The 18,954-nt window shown below is 37.5% G+C and overlaps 1 protein-coding gene across 4 annotated transcripts in view; it reads right to left on the bottom strand.

The window, feature by feature from the left end:
• Window positions 1-18,954, bottom strand: part of CCDC138 (coiled-coil domain containing 138) — a 117,650-nt gene that overhangs the window by 8,012 nt on the left and 90,684 nt on the right. For all 4 annotated transcript variants that reach the window (XM_012737619.2, XM_012737621.2, XM_012737620.2 and 1 more), the window contains one exon: window positions 3,507-3,645. In XM_012737619.2, coding sequence (XP_012593073.1) covers window positions 3,507-3,645 — 139 coding nt within the window. The remainder of the gene's footprint in view (window positions 1-3,506; window positions 3,646-18,954) is intronic.

The raw sequence follows: 18,954 nt of genomic DNA, 5'->3' as shown, positions 1-18,954 counted from the left end.
CACTGAATATACATTTTTCTCATCAGCTCATGGGACATTCTCTAAGATTGACCATATCCTAGGCCAAATAGCATGTCTCAAAAAAATTTTTTTTAAACTAGAAATTATAACATGCATCTTCTCAGACCACAGTGGAATAAAATTAGAAATCAACTCCAACATAATATATCATCTGTAAACAAAGTCTCATGGAAGCTAAACCTTCTGCTGAATAATTATTGTATTAAGGAGGAAATCAAGATGAAAATCAAAAGATTCTTTGAACTAAATGATAGAGACACAAGTTATCAAAATCTGTGGGACACAGCTAAAGCGGTCCTCAGAGGAAAATTTATATCCATAAATGACTACATCCAAAAGACAGAAAGATCACAAATAAATGATCTGATGAATCATTTCAAAGAACTGGAAAAGGATGAACAAACTGACCCCAAACCCAGCAGAAGAAAAGAAATAACAAAGATCAGAGCAGAACTAAATGAAATTGATAACAAAAAACTATATGAAAGATTAATAAAACAAAAAGCTGGTTCTTAGAAAAAATAAAATTGACATACCTCTGGCTAGATTAATGAGAAGCAGAAAAGAAAGAACTCTAATAAGCTCCATCAGGAATGAAAAGGAGAAATTAGAACTGATGCCATGGAATTACAAAATATCACCTATGAATACTATGAAAACCTCTATGCACATAAACTTGAAAATGTAGAGGAAATGGACAAATTCTTAGAAACAAATAGCCTCCCTAGGCTCAGTCAGGAAGAAATAGAATTCCTAAGCAGACCAATATCAGGTACCAAAATTGAAACAGCAATAAAAAAAATCTTGCTAAAATGAAAAGTGCCACACCAAATGGTTTCACACCCAAATTTTACCAGACCTACAAAGAAGAACTGGTGCCTATCCTGCAGAAATTATTCCAGAACATCAAGAAGGAAGGAATCCTCCCCAACACATTTTATGAAGCCAGAATTACCCTGATACCAAAATCAGGAAAGGACTCAATAAAAAAAGAAAACTACAGACCAATATGCCTTATGAATACGATGCAAAAATTCTCAATAAAATCCTAGCAAACTGAATTCAGGTGCTTATCAAAAAGATAATCAATCATGACCAAATGGGTTTCATCCCAGAGATCCAGGGATGGTTCAACATATGCAAATCTATATATGTAATTCACCACATAAACAGAAGCAAAAACAAAGACCATATGATCCTCTCTATAGACACAGAAAAAGCATTCAACAAAATTCAACATTGTTTTATGATAAGAACACTTAACAAAATAGGCATAGACAAAGAGACGAGACTTACCTAAAAATGATACAAGCTATATATGACAAACCCACAGTCAACATCATACTGAATGGCGAAAAATTGAAAGCAATCCCACTTACAACTGGGACCAGACAAGGTTGCCCTTTATCACCACTTGTATTCAACATAGTGCTAGAAGTCCTAACCAGAGCAATCAGACAAAGAAATCAAGCACATCCAAATGGGGGCAGAAGAGATCTAACTCTCACTGTTTGCTGACGATATGATCTTATATCTAGAAAACCCAAAGATTCTGCCTTGAGACTACTGGAATTGATAAACAAATTCAGCAAAGTCTCAGGGTACAAAATAAATGTACAGAAATCAGCATTCCTATATGCCAACAACAGTCAAACTGAGAACCAAATCAAAGACTCAATACCCTTCACAATAGCAACAAAGAAAGTAAAATACCCAGAAATATATTTAAGGAGGTAAGAGACCTCTACAAGGAGAACTACTAAACACTGAAGAAGGAAATAGCAGAGGACGTAAATAAGTGGAAAACTATATCATGCTCATGGGTCACCTGAATCAACATTGTTAAAATGTCTATACTACCCAAAGTGATCTATACATTCAATGCAATTCCTAATAAAATACCAACATAATTTTTCACAGATCTATAAAAAATAATTCCACACTTCATAGGGAACCAGAGAAGACCCCGTTTAGCCAAACCAATCTTAAGCAAATAGAACAAATTGGGAGGCATCCCTTTACCAGATTTTAAGCTATACTACAAGGCTATAGTAACTAAAACAACATGAATTGGCACAAGAACAGAGACACAGACCAATGGAACAGAACTGAGAACTCGGGTATAAAACCATCCTCATACAGCTATCTAATCTTTGACAAAGCAGACAAAAATATACACTGGGGAAAAGAATCCTTGTTCAATAAATGGTGCTGAGAAAACTGGACAGTTACATATAGAAGACTGAAATAGGATCCGCACCTTTCACTTCTCACAAAAATCTAATCACGGTGGATAACAGACTTAAACCTAAGGCATGAAACTATAGAAATTCTAGAAGAAAATGTCAGAAAAATTCTTATAGACATTGGCCTAGGCAAAGAACTTATGAAGAAGACTCCAAAGGCAATCACAGCAACAACAAAAATAAATAAATGGGACCTGATCAAATTAAAAATCTTCTGCACAGCCAAGGAAACTATCATGAGAGCAAACAGACAACCTACAAAATGGGAGAAAATATTTGCATGTTACACATCTGATAAAGGGCTGATAACTAGACTATATAGAACTCAGGAAAATCAGCAAGAAAAAAATCAAACAACCCTATCACAAAGTGGGCAAAGGACATGAACAGAAACTTGTCTAAAGAAGATGGACTAATGGCTAACAAACATATGAAAAAATGCTCAACATCTCTAATCATCAGGGAAATACAAACCAAAACCACAGTGAGATATCACTTACCCCCTTTATCAAAAAGTACCCAAAGAATAAATGTTGGCATGCATGCAGAGAGTTAGAACAATCCTACACTGTCGGTGGGATTGCAAACTAGTACAACCTTTGTGGAAAGTGATATGGAGATAACTCAAAGAGATATAAGTAGAACTACCATTTGATCCAGCAATCCCATTATTGGACATCTACCCAAAAGAACAAAAGACTTTCTATAAAAAGGACATCTGCAGTAGAATGTTTATAGCAGCACAATTCATAATTACAAAGATGTGGAGACAACCCAAGTGTCCATCAATACATGAATGGATTAATAAGTGGTATATGTATACCATGGAGTTCTACTCAGCCACAAAAACCAATGGTGATATAGCACCTCTTGTATTATCCTGGGTAGAGCTGGAACCCATTCTATTAAGTGAAGTATCCCAAGAATGGAAAAGCAAGCACCGCATGTACTTACCATCAAATTGATATTAACTGATCAACACTTAAGTCTATATATAGTAATAACAGTCATTGGGTGTCAGGCAGATTTGAGGAGAGGAGAGGATGGGTATATACACATGTAATGGGTGCAGTGCATACTGTCTGGGGGATGAACACTCTTGAAGCTCTGACTCAAGTGGGGCAAAGGCAATATACGTAACCTAAATGTTTATACCACCATTACACGCTGAAATAAAGAAATAGGTCTAAATAATCACAAGAAGTTATTTTTCAATAAAAAAAATTAACAAGTTCTTACTTGATTTTCGAAAGTTTCTGTAGAATAATGCTGAGCTTTTCTAGTATTTGAAGATCAAGCTTAGGGGTTCGAAGTAGCACGGAGCAAGTACGAAAAAATAAAGTGTTGCTACAGGCTTCCAGGAAAGGCTGCAAGAATTCTGCAAAACAAATCATCAATGTCTTACCATTAGGGAGTAGCTAAAAAGGAAATCAAATAAAACCAGAACTATATGGGGGCAATTATAAATATTGATTTAGATTTTCATTCTTTTCATACTTAAACTTTGGGGCAAAAATATGATTTAAAAAATTAAAACATACATTGGTTCTTATTGAACATTGCAAATGAAACATAAGATTATTTTCTCTAATTACAAACTCTTATTAGGCAAAATTTAGTGGAAATCCCATGTTTGAAAGAAAGGAGGGAAGTCATTTCTTCAATAAATTCTTAAGCTCCATCAGGAACAAAAAATTTTGTAGAAGTAGTAAATAAAACAAAAACAAACCAAAACACCTACATTTAGGAATCTCATGTGAATATTAATGACAATTTACACAGTCACTGGAGAAGGAAGAACTTTTTGCATGTAAAAGAAGAAGATTCATTAAAATATATAAAAAATTTTTAATTGAAAATTTAAATATTTTAATTGTCTATGTAAAAAAAACACTAATTAAATTGAAAAAAGGCAAAGCCTTAGAAAACAAAAGAAAGCAAAAGAAAAGGAAATGACAAATTTGGAAGGGAGAAAGGAAATCTTATTGTGATATATTTGCCACAAGATGTATAGTATTTTTAGTAATGACAAAAAGGCAAAAATAAGAAATTCAGAACACAATATAGTAAAAATATTCAATAAGACTAGGAAAATAAAGTAGTAGGAATTGGACAAAGTTGTATCAAAAGCCTTAAAAGTTTATGTATCCTTTCATTCAGCAATTCTGCCTCCAAGAAAATGTCTGATACAGACATATGCAAAGGTTTATCAATATGATCCATGATAAAAGGCCTGTTAGAGTTTCTTGTGAGTTTATTACAAAGTAATGTGTAAAGATGCTTTTTAAAGTTTTTAAGCCAAACACATTATTGGCTGTTAGGAAAGTCTGAAAAAACACAAAAACAATGTAAAAATATTACATTTTATCCTTTAAAATAGTTAAGTTCCTTTGTAAAAAGCCTCTGTAAAACTCTCAGGTTCCCACAATCAATACCAGCCTTTATTCCAAATACAAATAAATTATTAGCTATAAAGGACCTAAACATATGATGGCTAGCATTCAACTTGTTTTTCGACTCCATAAGCATAGCCTGAAAGACTTATGGGTCACTATCTGGATAATGTACTGATTAAAATAAACTACAAAAACAACAAAATTCAAAATAAAGTCAGAGGAATGTCCTGCTAATAGAAAATAAAAGGCAGTTCCCATGATCTGAATATCCCCTCCAACTTCATATTGAAATGTAATTGCCTTTGTAATCGCATTAAGGGGTGGGACCTTTAAAAGGTGATTAGGACACGAGGCTCCACTCTCATGGGTAGGATTGGTGCCATTATTAAAGAGCAAGTTCAGCCCCTCCTGCTTTCTCTCACCCTCTAGCTTTCCATCACATGATAACGCAGCAAGAAGACCCTTGCAAAATGCCAGCACCTTGTTCTCAGGCTTCTCAGCCTCTAGAACTGTGGGCCGTTAAACTTCTGCTTATTATAAATTACCCACTCTTCAGCATTCTGTTATATCAGCAGAAAAAAACTGATACAGAAATTTGTAACAGAAAAGTAGGGAGTTACTATAAGAAATGTCTGAAAATGTGGATGTAACTTTGGGACTGGGTAATGGGCAGCAGCTGAAAGGATTTGAAGGAGCAACTGAAAACATGCTAGACTGTGTAACAGTGGAGGGGGCGTAACACAAGGAGCTCCATTCTGCTGCTGACCGCCTGTGGTACTATCCTTTAGGTTAAAAGCTTTTGCTTAGCTTGGCAAGTAGGCCAGCTAATTATAGGAAGAATTTAAGTTGTAGTTCAACTCTAAAAGTAAGGTGATAACTGTTTCATTTCCCAAACTAACTCCCAGGGATATGAGGAAAGTATAGACACAAGCAATAAATCTATGTTAAAGATTTATAGGAGCATCATGATCTAACCTACTCATTCAAAGTTAACTGACCATAAGAAATTTAAGTTTTACAACCTCCTCAGACCCTCACTAAGGTCCTTGGTTACCATCTTGTAACTGCTCCCCTCCCCTTAACATAAAAAGGAGCCGAAAGTTCATACTAACTTAAGATGGTTCTTTTAGGACATTAGTCCTCCATCATCTTGGTTTGCTGGTTCTCTGAATAAATGTTGCCTTCCTTACCCCAAAACCTTGTCTCTCAACTTACTGTCTGTCTTGCAGCAAATGGCATGAGCTTGGACTCGGTTATAATTGCCATGAATAGAGCACTAAGGGCAATTCTGGTGAGAAGAGGAGAGTAACATGGAAAGTCTGAAACTTCTTAGAGATGACTAAAGTGGTCATGATTGGAAATGCTGATAGAAGTATGGACAATAAAGGCCATTCTGATGAGATCTCAGATGGAAATGAACAAGATATTGGAACTAGGGAAAAGCCTATCCTTGTCACAAAGTGGCAAATAATTTATATGAATTGTGTCCATGTCCTAGGACTTTATGGAATGCAGAACTTAAGAGCTATGCAAGAAAAATATCTAAGTTCCAAAGCATTCAAAATGCTGCATGGCTTCTCTTAACTGCTTATAGCAAAATGTGAGAAGAGAGAAATGATTTAAGGACAAAATTTAAAATTAAAAGGCAGAACATAAAGATTTGAAAAACTCTCATTCTGTTCTTATAAACAATAAACAAGTATGCTCAGGAATGAATATGAAAGGTGTGGCCAAGCAACCATTTGATAAGGAGATTAGTATAAATAGAAGAAATCCAGATGTTGTTCATCAAGACAAGAGAAGACAGACCCCTAAGGCATTTTGGAGATCTTCAAGGCTGCCCTACCCACTATAGGCTCAGAATGCCAGGGCCTTGAGGTAGAATGATTTTAAGGCTCCACTTCCCTAACTCAGGTGTAGTTCTTTGGCTACCCCAGCTGATGCTCTAATGGGCTCAGGTGTAGCGCAGGCAGCACCTCTGGAAGGCACATGTGGTAAACAATGGCATGGCATCCATGCAGTGCCATATCCTGGCGTGTGCAGGGTGCATGAGCTGTGATGATGTGGCTGCCTCCACTTAGATTTCAAAGGATTCCCAGGAGAACCTCAGTGCCCAGGCTGAGAACTGTCATGGGCTAGGGCCACCGCAGAGAGCCCACAATAGGGCAATAACTAGCAGATTGTAGGGGCAGAGCCACTACAGAGAGGCTCCACTGGTGCAATGCCCAGACGTACCATGGGATTGTGGCTGCCCTTGAAACCCTACAACAGTAGGGCCACCAGCATGCAACTCTAGCCTGGGAGAGCTACAGGCATGAGACTCCAACCCATGAGAGCTGTGGTGTGGTTTGTGCCCTTTAAAAATGTGGTGTCAGGGTCACCCAGAGCCCTGAGGTCCCAAATGCCACCCAGTGTGTTCAAAAGGCAGGGCATGGAGTCAAGGAAGATTATTCTTTTTTTTTTTTGAGACAGAGTCTCACTTTGCCTGGGCTAGAGTGCCATGGCGTCAGCCTAGCTAGCTCACAGCAACCTCCAACTCCTGGGCTCAAGCAATCCTTCTGCCTTGGCTCCCGAGTAACTGGGACTACAGCCATGTACCACCATGCCCAGCTAATTTTTTCTATATATTTTTAGTTGGCCAATTAATTTCTTTCTATTTTTAGTAGAGACAGGGTCTTGCTCTTGCTCAGGCTGGTCTCGAACTCTTGAGCTCAAACTATCCGCCCGCCTTGGCCTAAAGGAAGATTATTCTTAAGACTTACGATTTAATATTGTTTGCCTTGTTGGGTTTTAGACTTGCTTGGGGTCTAGGATTCCTTTCTTCCTTCCTATTTCTCCCTTTTGGAATGGGAATGTCTATCCTATGCCTGCCCCACCATTGTATTTTAGAAGCAAATAATTTGTTCCATTTCACAGGCTCAAAGCTTGAGAGCAATGGCCTCAGAATGAATCACACCTTGAGTCCCACCCACATCTGATTAAAACGCTATTTAGATAAAACTCCAGACTTTAGACTTTTGAGCTGATGCTGAACAAGTTAAGAGTTTTAGTGCTATTGCAATGAAATGAATATATTTTGGATGTGAGAAGGACAAGAATTTGGGGGTCCCGTAGCACAATGCTATGGGCTGAGTGTTTGTGACTAAGTGCTCTTATAAAAAGGATTCCAGAGAGCTCTCTTGCCCTCTTTCCATCATATGAGGATGCAACAAGAAGTGGGCAGTCTGCAACCTGGAAGAGGCCCTCACCAGAATCTGACCATGCTGGCACCCTCATCTTGGACTCTCAACATCCAGAATGTGAGAAATAAGTTTCTGTTGTTTATAAGACACTCAGTCTATGGTGTGTTATTATAGTAGCCCAAACTGTCTAATACATTTGGATAATATGGGGGAAGGAGAGAAGGAGGGAAGCAGGAAGAAAGAGGAGGAAGAGGAGAGGGAGGGCACAATAGGCCAGGAGAATCCTCTTCTATAATAAAATTCATGTCACACTGGAAAGGTTTTCTAATATGTCTTCAATGGTTTCTACATTAAATTGGAAAGATTAAAAACACTTGAGGGGCCGGGCGCGGTGGCTCATGCCTGTAATCCTAGCACTCTGTGAGGCCGAGGCGGGAGGATCGCTCAAGGTCAGGAGTTCACAACCAGCCTGAGTAAGAGTGAGACCCCATCTCTACTAAAAATAGAAAGCAAATTAATTGGCCAACTGAAATATATAGAAAAAGTAAGGCCGGGCGCTGTGGCTCACGCCTGTAATCCTAGCTCTTGGGAGGCCGAGGCGGGCGGATTGCTCAAGGTCAGGAGTTCAAAACCAGCCTGAGCAAGAGCGAGACCCCGTCTCTACTATAAATAGAAAGAAATCAATTGGCCAACTGATATATATATAAAAAAAAAAAAATTAGCCGGGCATGGTGGCACATGCCTGTAGTCCCAGCTACCAGGGAGGCTGAGGCAGAAGGATGGCTCGAGCCCAGGAGTTTGAGGTTGCTGTGAGCTAGGCTGACGCCACGGCACTCACTCTAGCCTGGGCAACAAAGCGAGACTCTGTCTCAAAAAAAAAAAAAAAAAAAAAAGAAAAAGTAGCCGAGCATGGTGGCGCATGCCTGTAGTCTCACTTTCTAGGAAGGCACTTTCTAGAACTGATTCAGGTGCAAGAAAATGTCATCAGAAACCCAGATTCTTTGTTTTTGCCCCGACATCTTTAGCTTTTATCATCATGTATAATGGTCAAAGGCTCTAGAGCAGGGGTCCTCAAACTTTTTAAACAGGGGGCCAGTTCACTCCCTCAGACCACTGGAGGGCCGGACTATAGTTTAAAAAAAACTATGAACAAATTCTTATGCACACTGCACATATCTTATTTTGAAGTAAAAAAACAAAACGAGCAAAAACACCTGCATGTGGCTCCCAGGCCATAGTTTGAGGACGCCTGCTCTAGAGAGCAAAGCAAAAAGAAGGCAGGTGGTATAGGAATGACTGCCAATTATACCTCTCCCCCATTAGAAAAAAAGCAAAAGTTTTCCCAGAAACTCTCGGCAAACTTCCAGCTTCCATCTTATTGGTTCCAAGTGTGTCAAGCATGTGGCCACTCCTGTCAGCAAGAAAGGCTAGAGGAGAAAGTTTTTAGACTTTTCGGCCTCTAGAAGAGAAGAATATGAGATAGAAAGGGGTGAAAGTGATGATGGGGGAGTCAACCCATATTTTCTGCTGCAAGGATTGAAATTTACTTACTGAGAAAATTTTTTCAATGTTTTTCTTGAGTCACAATATTAGTTATAAATTTGTAGTTCATAAGCTTGGCGGGGCAGGTGTTCAAATATTCAATTTGAGAAAGATTACCTGAAGATATAATCTATCTCAGTTACAGATTACTGTCAATAGTAAAGAAAAAGTGATGCTACAGACTCCCCGCACCAGTATAACACTCCCTGTGTTATACTAACACAAAACCTGACAAAACACTATTAGTGGGTAACTTAAAAAAAGAAATGTAGGCTAGGTGCGGTGGCTCACGCCTGTAATCCTAGCACTCTGGGAGGCCGAGGTGGGAGGATTGCTCAAGGTCAGGAGTTCTAAACCAGCCTGAGCAAAAGTGAGACCCCCGTCTCTACTATAAATAGAAAGAAATTAATTGGACAACTGATATATATAGAAAAAATTAGCCAGACATGGTGGCACATGCCTGTAGTCCCAGCTACTCAGGAGGCTGAGGCAGCAGGATTGCTTGAGCCGAGGAGTTTGAGGTTGCTGTGAGCTAGGCTGATACCATGGCACTCTAGCCCAGGCAACAGAGTGAGACTCTGTCTCAAAAAAAAAAGAAAAGAAATGTAACTCTTATTAATTTAAAAGTCAGTCATTGAAATCTCTCAAGAGAATTATTTATCCAAGATCTACTAACATTTCCTATAGCAGTTATACATTTTTTTAAAAGTATGTATTATCAACAAGTCAGCATATTCTTTGGTAAAGATTATGCCCACATATGTTAGTCATCAGCCTGTTGATAACTGACTGGAACATTTTTGTAGTTCAAATGCTCAGATTCCAAGTTTGTATTTCTCAGATAATAGCTATTTTAATTTTTCAGAATTCTAAGGCAAGGAGGCAATCAGAATAAAATTGTTTAAAAAAAAAACTTTCCTCAACTCTCAGATATTAACATGCTATTCCATGAAACAAAAATGTCTGATTTTTAGATAGTGAGGCTTTTATTTCTAGTTCTGATGACTCAGAAGCTATAGCATTGCAACATTCAATGTCACCCAAAACACTTCAGTTGCCCATCCCTCAAACTGCATGAGGACCAACAAGTACTGAAAAGGGAGAAAAGCAACAGTGAGAAGGAACAGACATCGGTAGTTTCTTAAAAACACCCAAGTGAATCCTCCTCTTTAGTATATTTTTCAAGTCCACTCACATTCCTTTTTGGAAGAATTAAGGATATGAAATGCACTCCAGATTAGCTATTTCTGGATGAGTAGGAGTTTGCCAAAGGCTTGAGAAGGGTTGATGCTGGTTCAGGGACAAAGCTCTCTTGGGGAAGGGTAATCCATAATCATACCTAACAACTCTCCAGCAAACTTCCCGGTCTGCCATTTTCCCAGTTTCAAACCTCTATTCAAACCTCTGTTTCTCCCTCTATTTCACATTCCTGGGAGAATTCCAGGCTTTTTTCCTTTCCTTTATTGCTTTTTCAATTCCTGAGAGACAATGAGTGCTGTCAATAATTCCTGCTCCAGTATCCCTCAGTTCTGGGGTCCTAACTTCCAGGGGAAGCTTATATCTTGTCTCTACTTCTTTTTCTAAAAGACTTATTTATTCCTCATCACTGCCCTGGCCCTAGCCATGTGACATTAAACAAGTTATTTAATTTTTCATAGCCCCCAGGTTCCCCATCTATCTATATATAAAACTATACATACACATATACACATACATATATATCTATACCTATATATCTGAACTAGAGAAACAGTTCTCAACCCAGTGACTCAGTATAATTATTTTATAAAAAATACTTTGTAACTCCTCTTTAATTATCTTGATAATATTCATAAGCAATATAATCTACTTACACATATCCTTTTTTTTTTTTTTTTTTAAGAGATAGGGTCTCACTCTGTTGCCCTGGCTGGAGTACAGTGGTGAGATCATAGCTCACAGCAACCTCAAACTCCTAGGCTCAAGTGATCCTCCTGTCTCAGCCTCCAGAGCAGCTGGGACTAAAGGCACATACCACCATGCCCAGCTAATTTTTTAATTTTTTGTAGAAATGAGGTCTCCCTTATGTTGCCCAGGCTGGTCTCAAACTCCTGGCCTCAAGCAATCCTTCCATCTTGACTTCCAAAATGCTGGGATTATTGATGTAAGCCATTGCACTTGGCCTACACATATCTTTTTAATGAATACAATGCCCTAATTTATAATAAAGCAAATTTTCAATTATTTCAATATGTCAATACTTGAAGACAACTGCACTGTAAGACATAATGAAGTGGTCAGATGCTTGTACCTGTACATAGAATCACCCTGAATGCAATAGCAACTCTCAAATCGATGAGAAATAAATAAATGACAGACTAGTATGGTAGGCTGAATAATGGCTCCCCAAAAGATGTTCACAACCTCATCACTGGAACCTGTGAATGTTAGCTTATATGGCAAAGGCTTTGCAGATGTGATTAAAGATCTTGAGATGGAGGAGATTGTTCTGGATCACCTAAGGGGGCCTATGTATAATCAGAGTGTCCTTATAAAATGGAAGCAGAAGGAATGACATTATCAAGATGAGAGAATAGGAAGCCCTGGACCCTCCTTCCCCCACAAACACAATGATTCAACAACTCATGGATAGATTCCTTTTGTGTAAAATCCACAAATTTTAAGAGGCTCTTGCACTCTGAGTGAGTGTGAAACCAGCCACATTGAAGCCAGTAGGAAAATTCAGATACTCTATTGCCATTACCCTTATCCCTGGCACAGTTCCATAGATAGGGACAAAATCCCCCCAGCTCCTGGCCTCTCCCCAGGGAGGGAAAATGGTACACAGTGTGTTCACCATTTCCAGGGACTACCCAGAGGACTGGCCCGTCTACCCTGTCTTGGAGCACTGACAGCTAGCAAACTCTAAGCACCCATGGCGATCTGGCTGTTAGTTACCATAGCAATCAGCCCCCACCCTAACCTCTGGCTCAGCACAGAGCGAGCAGGTGAAAAAACCCCAAATCCCAGCCCTACCTGGGAAGGGAAAGATGTGTACCATGTGTCCAATAACCCATCTGAAATGAGGACTGCCTGAGCAACTGGCTTCAGTCTCCCTGGTCTGAGATGCTGAAGGAATAAGCATATTTTAGATGGGGGTGGGGGGACTGCTAAGAACAAAGAAAGTGGATGGGACTAGCATGAAAGTTAGAGAGGCCCCAGAATCTCTGTCTGGGCTAATTGGTGACGGTCTTCTCCAGAATGAGGCCAGTCTGTGAAGATTAAGAGAGGTGGCTATTTTGTCTGACGTGCAGATACCAACAGAGACAATCAAGGAGAAGGGGAGAAACAGGCAAGTTTGGTGATGTGTGCCTGTAGTTCCAATTACTGAGGAGGCTGAGGCAGGAGGCTCACTTGAGCCCAGGAGTTTGAGGTTGCTGTGAGCTAGGCTGATGCCACTGCATTCTATCCAGGCAACAGAGCAAGACTCTGTCTCAAAAAAAAGAAAAAAAAAAAAGAAAGAAAGAAACAGGAAAATATTTTCCAAAAAGAAGAAAGATAAATCTTCAAAGATTGACTCCAATGAAATGGAGATATGTGATTTATCTAATGGAGAATTGAAAATATAATAGCTACTCTCAAATAAGCTTTCAAATATACAAATTTACTTTTGTATAAGGTTATTCACAAAAGCACTGCTTATAGTAGCAAAAGACTAGAAACAACCAAAATATTCCTTGGTGGTGGTCTGCTTAAATGAATAAATTTTGATTTAAGAAATTATATACTAATATAAGAAGATCTCAAAGATAAATTGCTGGCAACAACATATAAAACATGCTATCATTCTTGTGATGAAAAGCAAAAAATAAGAGAGATGTGTATTTGTGTGCTGGTTCCCTCTAGGAAGAAAAATGGTGACTGAAGGAAGACTTTTTTTCACTTTTATACTTTTGAAATTATAAGCTATGTCAATGTGATACCTTTTAAACAATAAGTGCAATTTTGTTTAAAAAAATCCTTAAGTTAAATAGCCAGAAACTCTTATCTTTAAAAAAATAAATAAATAAAAATAGTATATTTATCATCTGTATACTTATTTGATTTCTCAGCTTTTTCCACCTTACTAATTGGCAGGTTGGATTTTACTCCCCTATCATATACAATGTTTTATTTTTGTTTTTTCCACAAAATATCAGAATAAGTTTCCTCAAGATAGGCTATATAACACAAACCTAAAACTTGACCCAAAAAGGGCTCACATTATCTAGTGGTACATAGTTGAAAGGCCAGCCTTACATCTTAGAAAAAGAGATTCTTACAGTATCAGACTAAGAAATACAAAGCATCATTAATTTTAATAGAGCTGTAAATCTGGCAGCATTCAGAAACCAGTATCAAATATACAGCTGCATGTGCTCATTAACTGATTCATAAGTAGACTTCAGAGGTTACGGAAGGAACTGTTAGTTCATTATGTTCCCCTGTGCCACATATCCCTAAGTGGCTGACCAAAAAAGCTACTTCAAAGCTCTTTTGTGCTGAGACAGAAGGGCAATGAATCAATTTTCTTATTAAATTTCATAAAAACTTTCCACAAAACTCAATTGCCTTAATCAATAATAATAAATGATGGTACATAAATATAATGGAATGTTAAGCAACAATTAAAAATAAAAGCTTTGAATAAATATATTAAAGAGCTCATAAAATTACATTCAACAAATCAGAATAGAGAGGAAAAGATCAAGGAGTTTTACTACATAAAAGTCCCCAAGTCTCAATGATGGCCAACAAGGCCCTTCTCAATGAGCACTCCCAGCCCTTCCCTTTCTGATTCTTTCACTACTCTGCCCTTGGTACCTGCTTCAGCTACACCAGCTTCCCTGCTGTTTCTTGAAAATACCAAAAACCCAAAATACCATGCAGCTTTTGCTCTGTTAATTTTTGTTAAGCTTTAAAATATGTATATTTCAGTTATTAAAAATAAACCTTCCCATTGTGTTTCCTTATTGATAAAGTTTGGATACCTGTCCCTTCCAAATCTCACATACAAATGTGATCGCAGTGTTGGAGGTGTGGCCTAGTGAGAGTTGTTTGGGTCATGGGAGTGGATCCCTCACAAATGGCTTGGTGCCTTCCTGTGGTAATGAGTTCTCCCTCTACTAGTTCACTGGAGAGCTGCTTGTTTCAAAGAACCTGGCGCTTCTTCCTTGTGTTCTTGCTCCTCTCACCACGTGACATGCCTGCTCCCCCTTCACTTTCCACCTTGACTGGGAGCTCCCTGAAGCCCTCACCAGAAGCAGATGCTAGCGCCGTGCTTCTTGTACAGTCTGCAGAACTGTGAACCAAGTAAACCTCTTTTCTTTAACAATTTCCCAGCCTCAGGTATTCCTTTCTAGCAATGCAAAATGGACTAACACACTTATAAAGGAAATCTGTCCACGGGAAAACTTTTAAGTGAGAAAACAGATTGTATGTATGTAGGATTCATGACTAGAAACATAGGTGAGTATACACTAAGTTGGTGCTTTGTTGGAAATATCACATTTATAATTTCACTGAAATTATCCTTCTTTTACTCTCCTTAATAACAATAACATCATGGAATGACAGAATAAATTAAAAACAATAAAGGAAGAAATTATGTGGCCCAAGTCAAGTAAAATTAACTGCCAATGAAAAACAGTACCAGCACCAACTAAAAATATGGATATATTCAGAAATAAGTTCTAGATCTATAAAACAAGTTTAAGGCATGGAGTAAAAGTCCAAAGTATCTGATAATTCTTTCCTATCTTTAACTTTATTACATTTTCTTACCCATATTCCTACGTTGAATTTAAACAGAAGAACCCAAGTATATTTTCCTTGCGGTATCTCCTAAGATTTTCTTGCATTTTGACATTTTCTTTGCATTATACTTGCCAGTTGAGCATCCTTAATCCAAATCTAAAATAAGAAATGCTCCAATGAGCATTTCCTTTGAGCATGACCTATGTGCATGACATCAGAGCTCAAAAAAGTTTCAGAGTCTGGAGCATTTCAGATTTTGGATTTTCAAATTAGGGATGCCCAACCTGTATAACATGGCCTAATTGCAAGTATGTAACTGTATATACACTAGGATATAACTATGTTCAACAAAGGAAAGAAAAAGCTAACCAATATCACAAAAACCTTTCACAGAAAAAAGGAAGCAAATGTCCACAGGTAGTAATAGAACTGTGAGCCAAATAAACCTCTTTTCTTTAAAAATTTCCCAGCCTCAGGTATTCCTTTCTAGCAATGCAAAATGGACTAACACACTTATAAAGGAAATTTGTCCATGTGAAAATTTTTAACTGAGAAAAATTTATCTTCGGATAGTCAAGATTTTTTTGGGGGGGTATTTGTTTTTTAAAATTAGCAAATAAAACTGTATATATTTTTATCATGTACAATATGATGTTTTGATATCATGTACGAATATATTGTGGAATGGCTAAATCAAGATAAATAACATATCCATTACCTCAAATACTTATTTTTTTGTGGTGAGAACATTTAAAATGTATTCTCTTAGCAATTTTCATTTGAATACAATATATTTTAATTAACTATAATCACCACGCTATACTAGTTGAGCATCCCAAATCTAAAAATCCAATATCTGAAATGCTCTGCACTGATATAATGCTCAAAGATCATGCTCTTTGGAGCATTTCAGATTTTGGATTTTCAGATTAAGGGCACTCCACTGGTAAGTATAACACAAATATTCCAAAGTTCAAAAAAATGTGAAATTTGAAACTCTTCTGGACCTAAGCATTTCGGATAATGCATATTCAACTTATACAATAGATCTCCTGAACTTACTCCTCCTTTCTAACTGAAATTTTGTATCCTTAACCAACATCCCCCAGCCCTTACCCCAGACAATTTTATTTTGCTGGTTTGTAGTTTTCCAAATTTCTATTATTTTTATAATAAGCTTTACTTTAAAAAAAAAGTCTGCAAATGTCCTCAAATACATTATTGCCTTTCAACTGTTAAACAGTAGCATGTTACCTAGACAAGGCAGTTTCTAGGCCACGAGAGAGTAAACTAAAATAATACAAACTTAAATCCCTCTATTTAAACTAAGTCTGACAAGAAAAGGAAAGAATTCTTCGCAACAAAAAAGGACTCAAGTTCTCACACAGCAAAACCCAGATAAGTGGGGTTATATTAATAGCTTTCAACTACTGACAGGAAAAAGAAAAAGAAACCACAAACTAATTTTCTAAAAGCAAGACCACTAAGTTATTACATGATATATACTCATGCCCAAAATAGATATAATCAGAAGCTCTAAATCTAAAAATAAAATTGTGCTCATAATATATGTTTGGCAAGATCAATGAAGGTGCAAATCTTAATTTATACTCAGAAATGCATTTTAGTAGTTTTCAAAAAACAGTACCTTTGCAGCTAATGTTCTCATATCTAAAAAGATGCATCTGGAGGAAGGATACAAGTAGACAAGAGAAAAAAAATTCTCTGCAGCACAACTGCCCCCAACATGCCTAACACAAGGTATCCAGTGAGATGGAATTGCCTACTGCTTCTCAAGCTACTATGGAGAAGGATCAGTCTTCTTAAATTTCTTATCCAACACAATCACCCTGTTACAAAATGCTATTAAAAATACTAGCAAAATGGAAAAATTTTAAAAAGGAACATATAAAATACAAGTCCAAATGTTTCTAATTATCTGATTTAATAGACATAAAATTACTGTCAAATTACTATACAAGTTTCTAAACACTCAATTTCTGTACTGACTTCCTTGTCACAGGCACTCAGAATTCAGACCACTGACACCTCCTTCCAGCCTATGAAGGCTCCTGAGGGAGCCCCAGGCTCTGCAGCCCCCTACAAACATGATGCTTTGAAACACGGCAACTCACATATGGCTGGCCACAAAGGCCCATTATTAAGGTAAGATAAACCATCTGTAAATCAATTCTAGTGAGATTTCTTTTGCAACAATGTTTTCCTATTATCTTAAAAAAATGACATGGCAAAATTAAATATATGATGAAATGAGTTTATAATCTGAAAACTAGAAGAAACAAAACAAAATGTAAAACTTGATCTATCATTCGTTTATCCCTTCAACAAATTGTGTTGGCTAACAGGTACTGGATTTACATTAAAAATGGGAAACATCAAGGAAATAAATTAACATCAGTCAGACATTATTGAAGTATTTGCTCATTTCTGATCTTCTGAAAGTTTCCTATCACTAAAAATAACATGGATTTCATAGTGATCAGTATTAAAAATTGCTTTATCTACTAGATTTGAGCAAGAAAGGCATAATCTTGGAATTAAGAGGAACTTGAACAAAGGTTAAACATTGTGAATGACTATTACCTATCTAATCTAATTTTTCCAAATTTGAATTTGTGGTGCCACGAAGTCATTTTACCCAAGTAGGTCAACTATTTCATAAAATTATATTTAGTTTTCCTTTGACTACAGGAGAAATATTTCATCTCTCTTCGATATATTCAGTACGACTTTTTCTAATGAATGGACACCTACATCTGGTAAGATTTTTTATTGTCCTCATTAAAAAAAAAATTCCTGTGAAGCAAGTTGGAAATCTAACTTAACAAGTAATCTTGGGTCCAATATCTTAATAGTTACAATGGCTAAAAATATTGATTGATAAACTATGTCGGTGACCACTAACATTCTGGGACAGGAGAAAAAAAACAAAAACCCTGGAAAACCTAATTATAGTGCTATGGTAGAATGGGCCTTATGTCTAGAGTCAAAGGTTTAGACTCAGTTCTACCTTGGTCAAGCTGTGGGAATCCCTGGAAAAATTACCTAATTTTTCTAGGCCTCAATATCCCTATCAGACCTCCTTCACAGGGATATTAAGGAAAAACACCACCATATATAAAAGTGAACTGAATAGATGAAACTATACACCAAATGTACCTCATTAGAAGCATAACCATGCTTTGCACCCAACCATTGGAGTCACCCACAGGCAGCACCAAGTGCACAGGCTGCTGCCTACCATGCAGAGCAATGGCTTTCCACTTTCAGTTTCCACCCCTGGAGGGCATAAACATTTTAGCTTTAGTTTTTTTTAGAGGGAGGGTTGTTTTTTCTTCAGATGGGTCTCACTATGTTGCCCCAGCTAGTCTGGAACCCTGGACTCAAGTGATCCTCTCATCTCAGCCTCTTGAATAGCTGTGACTGCAGGCATGCTGTAGAAGGAAGAGGGAAGAAGGCAACTACAAATGAAAAAGAATTATTTAAACAAAATGGCCATTTATAAGTCAAAGGGTTGCATGAGGTTCAAAGAGCAATGTCAATGGAAGCAAAGCAAAGCACTGATATTCAGTATCCCTGTGCATATCTATGCTCAATTAGAAGCCAATAACAGCATGTTAAAATAACCCATTAACCAATGTAAAAACCAAAAAGAAAACCCCCCACATACTATAAAATATTACAAATAGGAATCAGAGTAGCCACATACATAGCTGAAGTCCCCCCTCCTGTCCCGATTCATCCAATAAGACAGTATGGTTGAATAGGCAA

The sequence above is a fragment of the Microcebus murinus genome, chromosome 3, assembly GCF_040939455.1.
Source record: "Microcebus murinus isolate Inina chromosome 3, M.murinus_Inina_mat1.0, whole genome shotgun sequence".
NCBI classification, from domain to species: domain Eukaryota; kingdom Metazoa; phylum Chordata; class Mammalia; order Primates; family Cheirogaleidae; genus Microcebus; species Microcebus murinus.
Note: the sequence above shows the minus strand (reverse complement) of the source record. Positions and strands in the feature narration are given on the sequence as shown.